Genomic DNA, 19,445 nt, shown 5'->3' on the forward strand with positions numbered 1-19,445 from the left:
AAGACAGGAGACAATGAGAGATAAGGGTTTCTGTATCTCTCTGTAGAATATAGTATATTGGCACTATATAAATGAAGACAAAAAAAGCTCATCTATTTTTGTCCTTATGAACTAGTAAACTATAATTCATCTCTGCTACCGAACAACATGAAGATAATAAAACCACCATAATACTGTAGTATCATAGTATAGTGATCTATTTTCATGTAGAGATGTCGGGGCAGTTTTATGAGGCCAGACCTTGGTCTAATCTAATAATGCACTTCTACTTTTTCCTATTTGTACAGTGAACGGAGCCCAAGACAGTGAGCTGGATGGGATGCAGCTCCCGTCACAGGACTATCAGATGAGGAAGAGAGGCATCGTGGAAAAGTGCTGCCATGGCACATGCTCGTATTACGATCTGCAGAACTACTGCAACTAAGGGACAGATGTTGGGACACTTACATAAATGATCTAGCTATCCAAATCACACACATATATATATGTACCCCCTCTGGTCCTGATATTTCTATTGTGTCTTTTTGCCATTGTCTTACATATGAATACCGATAGAGAACTTTGGGGATGACGATATTAATATTCAGCATATTAGTATTGTCCGAAGATAGTCTGACCAACTGCAAAAAGACACAAGTGGAATACAGAACGACAGGTGGCAAAGGCTTATAAAAAAAAAAGTGGGTTCATGCAAGGGTATCAAGTCTCCCGAAAGTAACCGACGGGGTGACAGTGAACAAGTGGAAGAAATTGTGAGAAGAATTTCGTTAACCCGGTGCTTTTCTGACACTGAATGGGGTGAAATGCCTTAAATGTCCTACAAAGCCTCTTTTCATAATGTAAGTGTCCTGTACCTATCCATCCTCTCTCTCTGGCTGAATACAAATAAATGGAAGAGATAAAGCACTTCTTCTGGTATTATTTAACGCCGCTACTGTGTGTATAATAAGTTTGATTTATAAATACATTAAGCTGGGATTTATACGCTCGGGGCCCGTCATCGGCCTCGCAGCTGCTGTGATTAGCTGGCAGTATTTACATCCAACCAACAGGAAACAAGAGAGGGAAAAATACATTATGTGCGCGCAACAAAAGAACAAGCCAACTCGTAGCTACTTCACTTTTTTTTTTCGGGGGGCCAAAACCACAATTAAAGTATCGTATAGAACGGAAAACACTTCCTTCTGCAATATTAGGCTGTCATGGCAGGGGAAAGGTTAAATTGGCGGTGAAAATGGGGTATGCGATCTCAGGGATTTTTTAAAGGGGTGTTTAAGGGGACACGGGGGTAGACAAAGCCAAAAGACCTTATATCCCATTGTAAGAGAAGCAGTGCTGCTTTCTATTAAAGAAGAAGTTATGGCTAGAAGGGGAGGGGGTGTCTTGACTGTTGGCTGAAAGCCACTCGCTGTTGCCTACCCCCCCAGATCCCCAATCCCCCCTATCCCTCTCCGCCCCCCGCGTTCTTATCCTGAGCTGACCCCCTCTTTGGCTTTGTTCCAGAAAGCAAACTTCGAGCCCCTCGGAAAGCCCTGAGACTGAACGCCCCAGTCTGATGGCCCCCCTCTCTGCGAGACGGGGGGCTTCCTGCTTCGAAGGCAGCTGGGAGCTCTGTGCTTTGTCTCTGGTGCTGAAGGAGGGGGGAGAGAGGTTGAAAGGTTAGGGGCGCAACACTTTTCAATTGATAGAAAGGGGTTAATAAAGTAATGCTCTGCAAGGCACTTATAGGGAATGAGTGAAGGCCAAACGGTCTGCAGATCTGTGACAAATAACTGTTACTCCAGATAGGGAGGCGATTTATGAAAATATGTGATGTTATTAACTGGAAAAGGAACTGATTAATAATATAAAGTCGTGCAAGTTGAAAAAGAAAAATTGTTTTATGGGGAAGTATTTTGTAATTTCATATAAAAGTCTGGTTAATGGGGTGATGCTCTGCCGAAGAAGTTGGACAAACGGGGGATCTGCTGCAGCTGGAGCTCGCTGAGTAGATCAAACTGAAGCAGATCTATAAACGTCTGGGTGTCGGAATGATTTGCTGCAGATGTGGGGTCGTGTTGGAGACTAAGCAAACATTATTGTACCTGCAGAGGAAATATTAGACATTATATAGCACTGCGTATCATATATGCAGAAAAAAGCAGCACAGAACATTCTACATGAACGAAGGTGAAAAAAGGTGTGCGAGGATTTGTATGAGGACTGTATAGCAAAAACGAAACATGGCTGAGTATATATTTACTTTTCTTCTTGGCATGATATTTGAATTATTACGCTACCACTTGTAGATGTATACTGAATACATTACAATATATCTGAGCTTCGTATACCTATAGAATACTTCTGGTATGTAGGCCATTATGTATACTTTGCATGGCCAATAAGTCTCCTTACGCAGACTTGGAGCACTTTACTTTACTTTACCTTTTACACCACCTGTCAGAGGCCTCTCAACTGGCCAAATCAGATCTTCTGCTGTGCACTGATGAAGGGCAAACACACGGCGGACAATTATATATACGGATGACACAAACCTAATGTCGTGTGTGCACCAAAAATGTCATGTTATCCAAGATTTACATGCAGTATTCTTTAGGATTTTAGAGATAGTCCATGGTGTCCTGGGCACAATCTCTGCATAGTGCTCTACAAGAGTGATTCTGAGTTCACCAATATGGATAGAGCGAACCTAATGTTAGAAATAGTGTAGCTGGGGATATGTTTCATATGCAAGAAAAATAGTGACAAACAGGTAAGGGACCATGACGATGGTCCCCAGGATGGAAAGCCAGACCTAAATAAAAATCAGAAATAGTGCTTCATAGGGCAAACATCCATTCACATTATAGGTGATGATAGTAAATTAGTGGGTGGTTTAACTCACCTACTGGTGATTTGTTAAAGAAGCATTCCCATCAAAGTTTTTATATATTGCAATCATCATATGATATAGAGTTGTGTACTTACAATTGCTCATTTTGCCTTTCTGCCTAGTTACTTCTTCTCTTTTCTCTGCTCTATGTAGAAACAGGAAGTCTCTTTTCCCTGCATTTATTATTCCCTTCTTCAACTCCTGACCCAGCTGCTCCATCCTCCCCCTGCCAGGCACTTTGCACTGATAACTCATGCAGGGAAATTGACCTCCTGTTTCTACATTATTATTATTATTTATTATTATAGTGCCATTTATTCCATGGCGCTTTACATGTGATAGGGATATACATAGCAAAAACATTTACATAATCTTAAAAAAACGAGTCAGCGACTGGTACAGGAGAAGCAAGGACCCTGCCCGCGAGGGCTCACAGTCTACAAGGGATGGATGAGGATACAGTAGGTGGGGGTAGAGGAGGTCATGCAGTAATGTGATGGAGCGGTGGTTACTGCAGGTTGTAGGCTTGTCGGAAGAGGTAGGTCTTCAGGTTCCTTTTGAAGGTTTCCATGGTCGGTGAGAGTCTGATGTGTTGGGATAGAGAGTTCCAGAGTAGGGGGGATGCACGGGAGAAATCTTGTATGCGATTGTGGGAAGAGGAGATAAGAGGGGAGTAGAGAAGGAGATCTTGTGAGGATCGAAGGTTGCGTGCAGGTAAGTACCGGGAGACTAGATCACAGATGTATGGAGGAGACAGGTTGTGGATGGCTTTGTATGCCATGGTTAGGGTTTTGAACTGGAGTCTCTGGGCAATGGGGAGCCAGTGAAGGGATTGACAGAGGGGAGAGGCTGGGGAATAGCGGGGGGACAGGTGGATTAGTCGAGCAACAGAGTTTAGGATAGATTGGAGGGGTGTGAGAGTGTTGGAGGGGAGGCCACAGAGCAGGAGGTTGCAGCAGTCGAGATGGGAGATGATGAGGGCATGCACTAGTGTTTTTGCAGAGTCTTTGCTGAGGAATGCACGGATCCGAGAGATGTTTTTGAGTTGGAGTCGGCAGGAAGTGGAAAGGGCTTGGATATGTGGTTTGAAGGAGAGATCAGAGTCCAGGGTTACCCCAAGGCAGCGAGCTTGTGGGACTGGGGAGAGTGAACAGCCATTGACGTTGATGGATAGGTCAGATGGGGGATATGAATGAGAGGGTGGAAAGATGATGAACTCTGTTTTATCCATGTTGAGTTTTAGAAATCTGGCAGAGAAGAAGGATGAGATGGCGGACAGACATTGTGGGATTTTGGTTAGTAGGGAGGAGATATCGGGTCCAGAGAGGTAGATCTTTGTGTCATCAGCATAGAGGTGATACTGAAAGCTGTGAGACTCTATGAGCTGTCCCAGGCCAAAGGTGTAGATGGAGAAGACCAGGAGTCCTAGAACTGAACCTTGGGGGACACCAAGAGCTTAGAAGGATTCCGCTAGTCAGTTTTTAATCATGTGATGTCATAGACCTAATGGAAAAGAGAAGAATTAGCTGGGTGGAAAGGCAAAATGAGCAATTGTAAGTACACAGTGACAGATAATATAAGAATATTATATATAATATAGTAAGAGGATAAACATTTTAATTGGAGTGCTTCTTTAAGAACACAACACCTATGATGGTTTGAGAGATTAAACTGGGAGCTGCTGCAGTGACTCTGGAAGGGTTCAGGATATCGCGCTGCTCCCGTATGGAGCCATATAATGAACGAGTGAATGTGAAGTCTTTTATATGAAATAGTCTTGTAGAAAGGATCAGTACGATCCAGAAACATGTCAACTTGTCTTGCGAAAATAATGTAATTATTGATCAGTCAGTGCTGGATAGCATTCATTTTACAGCTACAGGTGGGAGCAGAGCAGCTTTCCGTATTTTATACAACGAACATACAGGATGAAAGGGGCAGTATTGGGAAGACAGAAAATCTTGGGCGAGTAAGGAGTAGAGCTTCATTTGCACAAAATGGAGATGGCCATATGGTGGTCTGGTAGGGACGACAATAGGGGGCAGTTGTTTTTTGGATGGTGTAGAGTTGATTGATCTAGAAGATTAGGGATGGAGTAATGTTGGAGGATGGATTTAAGGAAATGTAGATGATGGATGGCTAGAGAATTCTATTTATACATTACAGGGAATAGCAAGGCCTACATAGCCTCTAATAGGATGTGCTCTAATGTTCTCCATTGTGACGCTCAATTGAAGACCTTCATACAAATGGAGGTGGTAGTTATGGGCCATGGCGAGATGTGCAGAGGCATTTCTCATCCGTGAGAATTCACGAGCCGATTTGCTGAGAATTGTACAACTGTAATGCCCCAAAGTTGTAGTGTATGAGCTTTTAGGATGTAGCAGAGCTGGCATCTAGTTCATTATGTTTGCATTATGTTAACATTTCCCTTTGCAGATAATGTACATAAGAATTCAGTACATAGAATTGGTTTATATGTGCACAAAGTGATGCACTTATTATGTTCTGACAGTAAGAGGTTGTTAAGGGTTAATAACGCATCCCTGCTTTCCATATATGACCATGAGGTCACATGGTTAAACCACATGACCTGGTTCTGGGTCTACCAGCTAAGGGAAGGAGACATTTTGTGGGTGTGAGTCATCCTGGAGAAGCTGAAGAAGCAGGTAGGCCATTGCTCCTATATATGAGGAGCCACAGCCTCAGCTGCAGACAGTGGTGTGAGAAGGATTGTGCGTAGGAGCAGAAAGTGAAGATCAGGAATCACTGTAGCAGATATACACTGCTCAAAAAAATAACACATCCTAGATCTGAATGAATGAAATATTTTCATTGAATACTCTGTTCTGTACAAAGTTGAATGTGCTGACAACAAAATCACACAAAAATCATCAATGGAAATCAAATTTATTAACCAATGGAGGCCTGGATTTGGAGTCAACCCCAAAATTAAAGTGGAACAACACACTACAGGCTGATCCAACTTTGAAGTAATGCCCTTAAAACAAGTCAAAATGAGGCTCAGTATTGTGTGTGGCCTCCACGTGCCTGTATGACCTCCCTACAACGCCTGGGCATGCTCCTGATGAGGTTGCGGATGGTCTCCTGTGGGATCTCCTCCCAGACCTGGACTAAAGCATCCGCCAACTCCTGGACAGTCTGTGGTGCAATGTGACGTTGGTGGATGGAGCGAGACATGATGTCCCAGATGTGCTCAATCGGATTCAGGTCTGGGGAACGGGTGGGCCAGTCCATAGCTTCAATGCCTTCATCTTGCAGGAACTGCTGACACACTCCAGCCACATGAGGTCTGGCATTGTCCGGCATTAGGGGGAACGCAGGGCCAACCGCACCAGCATATGGTCTCACAAGGGGTCTGAGGATCTCATCTCGGTACCTAATGGCAGTCAGGCTACCTCTGGCGAGCACATGGAGGGCTGTATGGCCCTCCAAAGAAATGCAACCTCACACCATTACTGACCCACTGCCAAACCGGTCATGCTGAAGGATGTTGCAGGCAGCAGATCGCTCTCCACGGCGTCTCCAGACTCTATCACGTCTGTCACATGTGCTCAGTGTGAACCTGCTTTCATCTGTGAAGAGCACAGGGCGCCAGTGGCGACTTTGCCAATCCTGGTGTTCTGTGGCAAATGCCAAGCGTCCTGCACGGTGTTGGGCTGTGAGCACAACCCCCATCTTTGGATGTCGGGCCCTCATGCCACCCTCATGGAGTCGGTTTCTAACCGTTTGTGCAGACACATGCACATTTGTGGCCTGCTGGAGGTCATTTTGCAGGGCTCTGGCAGTGCTCCTCCTGTTCCTCCTTGCACAAAGGCAGAGGTAGCGGTCCTGCTGCTGGGTTGTTGCCCTCCTACGGCCCCCTCCACGTCTCCTAGTGTACTGGCCTGTCTCCTGGTAGTGCCTCCAGCCTCTGGACACTATGCTGACAGACACAGCAAACCTTCTTGCCGCAGCTCGCATTGATGTGCCATCCTGGATGAGCTGCACTACCTGAGCAACTTCTGTGGGTTGTAGAGTCTGTCTCATGCTAACCATGCTACCCATGCACAACCAACATTCAAAAGTGACCAAAACATCAGCCAGAAAGCATTGGCACTGAGATGTGGTCTGTGGTCCCCACCTGCAGAACCACTCCTTTATTGAGGGTGTCTTGATAATTGCCAATAATTTCCATCTATTGTCTATTCCATTTGCACAACAGCATGTGAAATTGATTGTCAATCAGTGTTGCTTCCTCAGTGGACAGTTTGATTTCACAGAAGTTTGATTTACTTGGAGTTATATTCTGTTGTTTAAGTGTTCCCTTTATTTTTTGAGCAGTGTATATCTGCATTACTAGACTGGAAAGTAACTGTGATTGCTGCATAAGAATTGAATCTTTCTTCAAACCTCATTAATCTGGATGTACCTGTGTAAACTTGCAACAAGTAAATGTTATCAACAGCCCCCCAGGCCTCCTCCCTGTTTTCTGGACTATTTGGAGTGCACCCCATTACATCATACTACCAGGAAACAGAGGTTGATTAAGTGCACCCTGGAGTCACAAACTCTCTTTTCTTTTCTTTCACTGCCATGACCGAGTAGTAAGTTCCGCATACCACATGGTACTTGGTTTGTTACACAAACAAGAAGGTTGGGTCAGAACAGCATTGTGTAAGGCAATGTTCCCCAACTCCAGTCCTCAAGAGCAACCAATCAGCAGATCATGTTTTCAGGATATTCCCCAGTATTGCACAGGTAATTGAAATACTAAGGAAATCTTGAAAGCATGATCTGTTGGTGGCACTTGAGGACTTGAGTTGAGGAACACAGGTGTAAGATGTCGTAATTGGTGAGGTTCAACTAGCTGTACTTTGTGGTACTGTGGCTAGTGCCAAAATTTATCTTTACCAGAATATTGTTTGGCGTGGTTATATGTGTAAGAAGAATTGGGATTTAACATGTGCCGTCCTTATAGCTAAATCCTCAATATCGCAGGGAGAACATCAAACAAAAACTTCATGTAGGCTATATGCAAACATTAAGTACACAATATAAAATATTGCCTTTGAAGTTGTCTTACTCTGATTGTTTATCATACTGTGTCCTATTTGTGTTATTTGGAGAGAAGTGGTTGCCCTTCTAGTAGAGAGCAGTGTTTGCCCCTATTGCACACAAAACAGTGTTTACCTGTATTGTACATACTGTAGACTCTATTGCACACTGTTGTATGCATCTGATTCATCGTACTGTTTGTCTTCCGGACATTTCTTTATTGCTTTGTCTTTCTCATTCCTTCACGCTCTACATTCAGATCTAGGCTATTGTTTACTTAAAGGGGAGCCATGTAGAGTACTAAGAGGACGATATGTATAGATAGGGTGGTGCTATAAGGATGAGATGAGGAGATTTGCAGGATATTTGAGAAAAAATACAAGGGTGAGGGGGCGAGAATGTATCTGGAATTTGCCTCCTTATATTACGTCTGACCTTTCCCTCTGACTTTCAGATGAGGTCTGATTCCCTCCCAAGCAGAGGGACCACTGACAGACCCGAGTGGTATTAGTCAATGAACCCCTTACATGCCAAAAAAAATATTAGCAATGTTATGAAGCCACAAAATAGTTACTACTAACATGTACTGTTACTAAAAGGTATAGGTTATCCATCACACCCCATTCCCTTTAACTTACTTTTGTAAATTTAAAGGCTAACATTCCCGCATTTTAAACTTTTAGCATAGCTGCCATGTAAACACTAAGGCTTGTTAATGTAGACCGGTCACTGTTTGCTTATTGAATTGCACCTCAATAGGCCAAAAAGCACTTTCTACCCATAATTAAAGGGAGTAATTCTCAGACACAGGAGCAAAAAAGTCTCTGGTTAGGAAATGGTTAATACAGTACACTAACGTCTGTTTTTCCAGCGCACGGCACAGCGATATAGACATCCGCGTTTCATTGACAAAGTTTAAAACTTAAAAATGCCCCCCACTACCCCTCCTAACATGACACATCCCATCTGTCAGCCTCTGAAAGTCCAAAACAACACATGTTGGAAAGAGCAGAAAGGAGGAAGGGAGGGAGGTTGTTTTTACCCAAAATGTAAACTATATTCACATAAACATTAGTGTTTGTCCCGGAGATTCACTTCTCTCCCAAAACTTAGCTCAGGGGTGGCATCCCCTTGTGCCAACATTTTTACTGTACAAACGATTTGAAACATCAACACCCAAGTTCTGCTTCCAGCACCCGGCATCCTTGCACTCAAAGAAGAGGGAGATCGCATATAACAAATCAAAGTGTCTACACCTAACGTTCAACAGCGAGTAATTATTTGGCATGAAAGTTTAAAAACACGCATCAGTTCCAAAAAATGTTACAATTTTTTTTATTTTTTTTTATTTTACATTAACACTTTAAGCAATGTCACAAGGCGGGTCTGAAAAAAAAAATCCCTGGTGAACTATGACTTGTGCACGTGAACCTCGTAGAATCTCTCGGGTAGGATGCTTGTCAATCACATCAGATTTTTTTGGAAAAGCGCCCTTAGAATACTCGAAGCAGAACAGTAATTAAAATCTGGGATTCCTAAGAGATTCTGCATCATCTGCCGTCATAATAAAGTAGGGGTCCTAAGTTGGATAAACACCGTAATGTATTCCATGAAAATACATCATTTGGGGGTTTGGAGAACTTAAGGGAAAACTTTGTAAAGTTATCATAACAAATGGAGAGATGCTTGTGGCTAGAGAGGTTCAAGTCATAGTTCGGAAGTGATTTTTTACCTCCACTTAAGCCTTACTGAATATCCACCGATATGGTATCACATAGTCGTTAGTGGCACATATATCCACTAATCACCATAAGGTCCCAATTCATCAAAGCTTTTACTCTAAAAAAGTGTCGTAAAAGTTTAGAAAAGTCGCAAAACTGTGGCGCAACTCTGAGTTGCGCTAACATTTTGTGGCTTTTGATGTTTTCAAGACAGTTTCTCCCAGCTCCACTAAAATAGGTGGAGCTGGGATGTGATGGGGGTGCGTCGGAGGTGTAGTGCCACAACCCATCTAAATCATGACTAGCTGTGCGGTAACGTATGCCAGAAATCGAATTCCATGCCCCATATCAGACACTCCAGATTCATGAATCAGGAGCATCTGACTCCACCACACCCCTTCATCAAGACCAGGAAGAAAATCGCAGGACTTGTTGAATAGGGCCTACAAATTGTAACAAGCTTCTTTGGTGCCAAGTCTTCACAATAAATCCCCCAATCCATAATTTTAATCGCACTTGCTCCTCATTTTTCTCTACCGCATCCTCTCCGTACATTTTAATATTTGAATAAAAGAATGGCTACTCTTTAGGATATATTTAAATTCATGAAAAACTGCGTTCAGAGATCATAAACATAGACATTGAAAGCTTCTTGTTTAATGCAGTGTGGAATGGATATACAGTACATTCTAGTAAGGCAGTCCTAGGCTAAGGTAAAAACATGACTGGGTCTTTTAAGGGACACAAGTGCTGCTGAGGTGCTGTGGGACCTAAGGAGAATACATGAAAATATTGAATGGCAGAGTTTGTAATGATACATAACTCTGCAGCTACTTTGTAACAGTAATACTGAATTATGTAACATTACAAACACTTCCAGGTCTCAACTAACAGTGCTGTCAGCTCAGACCCTCCCCAACACTGACTGCTATGAGATGAGATCTAGAAGTGTTTATAATGTTTCATAACTCAGCTCAGCTGTACCTCTACACAGTAGATGCAGGAATCAGTGAGAACAGGAGGGTGTGTTCTTTTTTCCTCTGTAACTTGCTGCCTGATTTTGATTGGTCAGTCTCATGCAGGGGAAGAAGTACACACCCCAGAGACAAACCTCTGGTAACACACAATTGCACTATAATAACCTGACCTTTACAAGCTAATATTTCTGTAACATAGAGGGAAAAAAATAATGTTTTACTCAGCTCTGAAACCAATATTCCATGATGTGGATAGTTTACCATGCTCACACTAGTGAAAGGTCCTCTGTAAAGACTTTCCAAGCAAATCCTATAAATAAATTATCCACTAGTTTAATACTATCTGAGCTTCAATTCTCAGCTGACAGAGGCTATATTGTCAGAAGCAGACCAATTCCCTTAATGACACAATTTGAAGTAATTGGCGCTTCCTAATATAGTGGCTCCACTTCACTTTAAAAGCAGTAAAGAACCATTCACGCACTGTAAGAACACTCAGCAAGCTGATCATCTCTTTGCATGTGATAGAAATAAGGGCTCTTATGTTTCCCCTTTAAGGATATAGGTGACTTTGACCTTCGGGACCTAAGAAACTTTTTCATACATATGCTCAGACATAATCTATTTGAACATATTGTTACATTTATGAAAATAGCACATTTAATTATTTTTCTTTTCATTTTATTTCTAAAGTGAATTTTAATTTATATTCCTCATTATCTTACTATAATGTATATGCTAATACACAAGATAATACAGGCAGCTTTAAGACCAGAGGGTCTCAACTTTTTGCAGCTTTGACACTCTGAAATTGAAGGTATTGGGTCACATTGAATATTAAAATAATAAAAGTGTATTAATTTTATGGCTGATAAAGCGGAGGCACATGCAAGGAAACCAGGATTCACAATTTCATCTGTGTCACTGGTTTTGGTACACTGTGTTAGGTCGTAGCCAAATATACAGGCAATATAGCCTTCAATCAAGCATTTGCTGTCTATCCATTTACAGTATGGGTTCTGACCGCGTCACAGATATTTGTTCCCTTATACTGTTCCCTAGTACCTTTAATTGTTGTATACATGGGGTTAAAAGGTGGAATTCAGTTGTTTCTTTTAGATCTCACGTCATAGTGGAAATCCACCCATGTATTACAGCTGTTGACTTGTTCCTCCTATTGGTTCATCAGTACTTGTTCCTCTTCAGTATTTGTTCCTCTTATAGGCTCATTGGTCCTACTATTGGTTCATCGGTACTTGTTCCTCTTATAGGTTCATTAGTCCTCCTATTGGTTCATTAGCACTTGTTCCTCTTTAGTACTTGGTCTTCCTATTGGTTCATCAGTACTTGTTCCTCTTATTGGCTCATTGGTCCTTCTATTGGTTTATTGGTACTTGTTCCTCTTCAGTATTTGGTCCTCCTATTGGTTCATTGGTACTTCTCCCTTTTATTGGCTCATTGGTCCTCTTATTGGTTTATCAGTACTTGTTCCTCTTTAGTACTTGTCCTTCGATTGGTTTATCGGTATTTGTTCCTCTTATAGGCTCATTGGTCCTCCTATTGGTTCATCAGTACTTGTTCCTCTTTAGTACTTGGTCTTCCTATTGGTTCATCAGTACTTGTTCCTCTTATTGGTTCATTGGTCCACTTATTGGTTTATCAGTACTTGTTCCTCTTCAGTACTTGGTCCTTCTATTGGTTCATCAGTACTTGTTCCTCTTATTGACTCATTGTTCCTCCCATTGGTTTATTGGTACTTGTTCCTCTTTGGCACTTGCTCCTCCTATTGGTTCATCAGTACTTGTTCCTCTTATAGGTTCATTAGTCCTTCTATTGGTTCATCAGCACTTGTTCCTCTTTAGTACCTGTTCTTCCTATTGGTTCATCAGTACTTGTTCCTCTTATTGGTTCATTGGTCCACTTATTGGTTTATCAGTACTTGTTCCTCTTCAGTACTTGGTCCTTCTATTGGTTCATCAGTACTTGTTCCTCTTATTGACTCATTGTTCCTCCCATTGGTTTATTGGTACTTGTTCCTCTTTGGCACTTGCTCCTCCTATTGGTTCATCAGTACTTGTTCCTCTTATAGGTTCATTAGTCCTTCTATTGGTTCATCAGCACTTGTTCCTCTTTAGTACTTGGTCTTCCTATTGGTTCATCAGTACTTGTTCCTCTTATTGGTTCATTGGTCCACTTATTGGTTTATCAGTACTTGTTCCTCTTCAGTACTTGGTCCTTCTATTGGTCCATCAGTACTTGTTCCTCTTATTGACTCATTGTTCCTCCCATTGGTTTATTGGTACTTGTTCCTCTTTGGCACTTGCTCCTCCTATTGGTTCATCAGTACTTGTTCCTCTTCAGTACCTGGTCCTTCGATTGGTTTATCAGTACTTGTTCCTCTTTGATACTTTGTCCTCCTATTGGTTCATCGGTACTATTCCTTTTATTGATTCATTAGTCTTCCCATTGGTTCATCAGTATTTTGGTACATTAGAACTAGAGTGGGAACAAATGGAGTAAGAGACCTGGTTCAAAGGGAATAGCTCGGTGAAGGACAAGCAGAGCATGTGCCCAATTAGGATTGAGGGTAGGGGGGCATCCGCCAGACTGAACAGTGACTTTCAATTTGTGTTGAGGTTGGACAGAGTTACCTGGCACAGATACTGCATCAATTGAAGAAATAATTGCTTTACATAGCCTGTTGTTGTTCAATGGCGGCCGTGCAAATGAGATCAATGTTGGATCTCAGAAAGACCGAAAAACTGTCTAATAAGTATTTGAATGTTCAGATGTGGGGGAAAGAAAAGATTAGTTTTCCTGGTAGATAATCTGCTGCCATAGGAATCTAGTAGCAACTTATTCATTAAGAATTCCTTCATGCTAGGCCAAGCCGAGCATTTATACATATGCGGATTCTTCAGGAGGCCATGGGTTATTTGAGGTATATGGTCAGCTCAAGTCCTCAACGGTGACAGTGGCCATCATAATCTTCCATCTGCTCTCCATTAAGTGTAAGCACAGTGGATCAGTGGTTAGCACTATTTCTTAACAGCACTGGGGTTCTTAGTTCAAACTTGATCAAGGGCAACATATATGTGGATTTTGTATTTTTTCTTTGTGGTTTTCTACAAAAAAATAATTCATTGACCCTACAGTGTATGTTTTAAATTGATACTCAACCTTGGGAAGTCTCCTGAGCACACGTCACAATATTGTTTGAATATGTATAATAGCATTTTGTGATTGACATTTTGACTTTTACGTTAGGTGTGTTTGTGCACTCCTACAAGTTAGTTCAGTTAACACTAGCATTATACAGGGGAGATTTTTGTGCCCATATTACCACTGCACACCCAACTTGACCGCAGATCTAATGACCAGAACTAACATGACTATGAATTTAGAATGCTGTTAGTTCAGGTCACTACACCCGCGGGCAGGCTGGGCTTGGTGATCGAAATACAGGCACAGAAATGTACCATAATATGCAAGCCATATTATACGATTTATTTTACTATTTGCATTAGTAGATTTGAAGAGAACATTATGTAACATTAACAAGTGACATTCATTCACTTGATATATATGGAGCGTTATTTAAATATATATATATTTTTTATCAATCTTTCTTTTCATCTCCATACATGAAGCAAGTGCACTGAAGTATACAGTGCCTGTAATTCCCAGATGAACCAGAAGGGGAGGCACTTGTACAATCTGTACATGCAATGCAATTCAACAGAAAAAAAAACATTTTACATGTGGTGACCAGAAAGACATATTAGTTTACTTATAAGCTGTCTGAAAAACAGGATCATGATGGTTGATAAAGGAAATGCTATGTAAAAAAAAATAATTGGTAAAGCTTTGCCAGTACCACATTGTACCAAATATTGCCAACTGGTTTACTAGTGGCTAAAAAGTTTGTAAAACTTTTTTAGTTCAAACACAATCTGTTTATCAAATACACCTGCTATAATGTTATTTCACTGTGAAGGCATTGTCCACTAATTTTATATTGATGATCTATTGTGAGGCTCACCTTGTGAAGTGGACCCACTAAGTCCCAGGTCCAGGTAGGTACACGGACCCCGGGAATTGGTGGAAGGATGGCACATGGGGAGTGAGGACGTGGCACACTTAGGAGTCTTGGGAGCAGCAGGATGGATGAAATGGAAGTCAGCAGGGAATGAAGCAAGTTTAAGCACAGTGTTCACAGAAGGTGGCACACACCAAAGAAAAGTCTTGAATCTTGAGTCTTGAATCTTAATCCTAAGAAACAGGTGTGTGTTCTAATGGGTCTTAAATAGGATTCATGAAGATGGCGTCACTGAGCCACATCGGGCAACCTGCAAAACACAAGGTAGAGCACAACAGAAGGCAGCAGACCGAGATGAAGGAAGAAGAGCCCAGGATACCCGGGACAGATGTGTAACATCTATCCTTCAATATCAGATGGGTGGGGTTCTGACACCCAAGATCAGCTGCTACCAGCTCTGGCAGCGGTTGGATGTAAGCAGTTTACTGAGCCGAGCAGCACAGCTTCATCACACGGTTTACAGTACTGCAGGTCTGCTCCTATTCTCGTAAATATTCAACCTGGATGCAGCTTGTGTCAGTTTCAGAATGGAATGAGAAAAATATTTATTCAGTAGAGATGATTGAATCAATTTGATTCCAATAAAATTCAAGTCAAGTTTTATTAAACTCACAGGTCCTGGAAAATTCAAACAAACTGAGTGAGTCGGCAAAAAAAAAATGCCGGTTGCTATATTACATATTTCAGAAGATTGCATCAGTAACAGAAGGCTGACATGATCTCAGCTAAGACCAGCAAGGTTTTCCCATAATACCATTCAGTTATTACATCATGATATAGTGTGGCCAATAACAGCCTGTATAAAAGCCTAGGCAGGGAATTCAGCTGCCATTTAAGGATGATTTTAGAATAGTGAGAGGATATCAGAACTCCAAGCTTAGCAATAGAGATAGGAAGAGAAAGTCAAAACAAATGCTAAAGACAGTAATGTGTTTTATAACTGCAACATTAATATGAGAGTATCACAAGTGAAAGAATACCTGTACCACCTATTTTGCAGAAGGAACACTCAACCTCTTATTTAAACACAATTCTGCTAATATGGTTGTAGCGGTGCAATACATTAAAAAATAGAAAATAGCACAACAAGAAGGGAAAAGGAAAGACTGTTTTGTGCTGAATCAAGTGCTTCCACAGTCCAGGACCTGTGGAAGCACCAGATTCAGCACGAAACAGCTGTCGTCCATCCTCCTCCTCGCCGCACTCCCTGCACGCCATCATTTTTACATTGATATGAAATAAAGGATTATCTTTTTTAATGGTATGGTGTGTGCAGCTTTTCCTTTTTCCTTATTGTTAATATGAGAGTAGTATCCCAGGAGTAATACAGAAATTGAGTTGAAAGGGGAAAGAGATATAGCAGAGGTGCCAGCAGCAATGCCAGACTTTGTCATTGATCAATGATATAACATAGCTGGCATATGTCCTTCTGTATTTGAATTACAATTTCACATTTTTTTCTTCATTCTTAATGCAATAGAATGCAGCAGCAAGACAGCGCAATATCAAAGTCAGATGGTATGCTTGCTTGTCACAATTTAATGGCACTGAGTTTTTGCATTTCTGTGAAGGTGAGAATAATAAAAGAATATTCCCTAAAATCCAGGTATTTAACTGCGACTATCTACCTCAAAGTGTGCGTTGCAAAAATTTTTTTTTGCACATCTGTGTTACTAGTCAAGATTTGCATCCGTACATACCACACTAATACAGCGCCTTGTAGCAAATGCTGGCTTTTTGGTCATGTGTCTCCCTGGCATTTCTTATTTTGGAAGGGGGTTGAATTTTGTTGAAAAAATAAAAATAGAAAAAAAATAATGTAGACACTGCGAAGGTCTGTTTTTGCACACCTGTTTTACTAGCCCTATTTGACAACTGTATATGCCATACCGATACTGCAGGCTGCTGCCACATTTTGTTTTCTGTACGTGTACCTACCTACCGAGCATTTCTTGCTATGTCCTTTTTGGCAGAATTGAATAATTGGGGTTAAAAAAATCGTCAAAAGGTAAGTATGGTGTTGCACAAAATAGTTGGCAAACATAAAGTGGCAATCTCAATGGACAAGGTATTGTAAAGGAAAAAAAAACTGTACGAGGGCTAATAATGTGGGAGCTGCATTGGCCTCTTTAATTTCAAGCAAGCATATTAGTGGGGAGGATCGGAGGAGGTTATGGAATTTATGGCACATCACAGTCACAGCAGGATGATGTTACCTCTGACACTGACACCATCAGTTTAAGTCACTGTTCTCCACAGAACGGTCTATCTGATCACAAATGACTAAGAGGGATAACTGCACTTTTTAAATTTAAACATGAAAAGTCTGTCAATGCACTGTGTTATTAAATGGGCTCTTGGTTACTACTGGTTACCATTGGTTTCTATGGTGAGTTCACTTTGATTACTAAGGCATTGTCTGTCTGTCTGTCTATCTATCATAACTATCTACACTCCTACTAATTTTGTGGCATGACTTTTATTTAGTACATTTTACTGTAGCTATCTATCTTGGATTAAATACAGCACAAATTCGTAAAAAATAAAGCATTTAAATGGGCTGCTTGGTTTAGAAAAATTATGTTGACCCCTGCACGACCTTGGGATTTTCCATTTTTGCGTCTTCGCTTTTTGTTCCCTTTCTTCCCAGAGCCATAACTTTTTTATTTTTCCATGAGTATGGAGGGCTTCTTTTTTGCACGCCGAACTGACGTTTTTAGTGATACCATCTTGGGGTCGATACAATGTTTTTATCTCCTGCTAATGAATTTTATTTCAATGTTGCAGCCACCAAAAAAACTTAATTCTGGCGGTTTATTTTTTTTACTCATTACACTGTTTACCGATTGGATTAATTTAGTTTATATTTTTATAGGTCAGTCATTTCTGAAAACAGATACACCAAATATGTGTATTTTAAATTTGTTTTATTGTTTTATTTTGAATGGGGAAAAAGGTGGCCAAGTTGAGCTTTTATATTTTTTTTTATTTTGTAAAACATTTTTTTTTACTTTTTACTTGCTTTAATAGTTTCTTTAGGAGACTTGAAGCTGTGATCATCCAATCACTTGTGCTACACACAGCAGGGCTTCAGCTCTGCTATATGTAGCAAAAATCATCATCTCCTATAAACGCTGGCCACGAAGTTCATAGGAGACGTGCAATGACAAGCACGAGGGTCTTCTGAAGACCCCCAATTTTCATGCCAACCCATCGGCGCACAGTGATCATGTGAGAGGTGGGGCCGATGGGAGCTTCCAGTAAGCGCAAGTTAAATGCCACTGTCAGAGATTAACTGTGGCATTTAACATGTTAACAGCTGCGGGTGGATCACGATTACACCCGCAGCTGTTAGGGCACATGTCAGCTGATGAAATCAGCAGTCATGTGCCTGAATAGATGCGGGCTCAGCACCGGAGCCCGCATCAAATACTGGGACATGACTTATGATGCAGCTAATTTCTTTTGGAGAGGTGTTGTCCTCTTATTTAGGAAGTACTTTAATAAAACTCCCTGTGCCACAGAGGCGGACATATCATTGGTGCAACCTATTCAGCTGCATATAGGCCCAAGAGGTGAAGGAGGCCCCTTTACACCTCCAAAGAAAGTGAAATTGTACATTATGGTCATTACTGAACTGCAAAGGGCGCATATATAGTTCTTGCACCGGGGCCCTCTTCTGTCCGTGTTCGCTCCTGCTGTGCCACTCTAACAATTCCCCTTCCCTTGCCCCAGTGCCTCTTCTCACATGGACCTTGTAGGTTGTGGTTATACTCTAAGGACACACTGATAGGGAATTTAGATTGTGAGCCCCAATGGGGACAGCGATGATAATGTATGTAAAGCGCTGCGGAATATGTTGGCGCTATATAAAAATAAAGATTATTATTGCAATGATATTAGAGATGAATACATGTTTTGAAATTTTAATATGCATAGACCGGTGAATTTTTTCCAAATATTTGATTCTCAGCTACTCCAGTTCACTGTGAATCGCAAGTTGTCCAGTTGTCATGAAAAGTCATTTATAGCACTCTGAGGTCTCCAATCTGTATTCAATCCCATTTAAGCTCTTCAAAGCAAACACATCCTTAGTAATGTCAAAGTGACTTAAACATATATGGCTATTGGTAAATGGATGGTAACTAGTGATGAGCGAGCACTAAAATGCTCGGGTACTCATTGTTCTAGTCAAGCAAATTGGAATGCTCGGGTGCTCAGACCGAGCAACGAGCCCAATATAAGTCTATGGGAAAAGCATTTTTCAGGCGGCTCCACCCGGCTGTCTGCAGAGGGCCTAAAAATTTCCCAAATCAATGGGAACAGTGCTCAAATGACATGAGAACAGCAAGGGGAAGACCCTTGGAAGCATTTCTGACTCCCAGGTCAATGCTGTCAACAATGTTGTCAGAGGTATTACGCCACTTTTATGGACTCACAATAAAACATACAAAAGTGAAACCAAAATGAATTTTCCTGGGAAATATGTTAAGGAACATCCTTTCCAGGGTAATGACTTGTATATAAGGCAAAATAAATATACAAAAACAAAAATGCTCCTCCACACCTTGGGCTATGTTCACATGTAGAGTTTTTGATGCGTTTTTCCACTTTTGCATTGCTTTCAACCGTGACAAATGCATTCACCGGGAAATGTAATTTTAACATTTTACAACCTTATCTGGCCATGTGGTGTGACATATCATCAGACACATCCT

General features: G+C 41.3%; 1 protein-coding gene across 1 annotated transcript in view; it reads left to right on the plus strand.

Annotated features, from left to right (window-relative positions):
* Positions 1 to 890, plus strand: part of INS (insulin) — a 29,529-nt gene extending 28,639 nt beyond the window's left edge. The window contains exon 3 of the mRNA XM_073659548.1: positions 288 to 890. Coding sequence (XP_073515649.1) covers positions 288 to 424 — 137 coding nt within the window. The 3' untranslated portion in view covers positions 425 to 890. The remainder of the gene's footprint in view (positions 1 to 287) is intronic.
* Positions 891 to 19,445: the final 18,555 nt, after the last annotated feature.

Source organism: Phyllobates terribilis, unplaced genomic scaffold (genome assembly GCF_046119375.1).
Source record: "Phyllobates terribilis strain yellow unplaced genomic scaffold, ASM4611937v1 Scaffold_13__5_contigs__length_258822181, whole genome shotgun sequence".
Lineage (NCBI taxonomy): Eukaryota > Metazoa > Chordata > Amphibia > Anura > Dendrobatidae > Phyllobates > Phyllobates terribilis.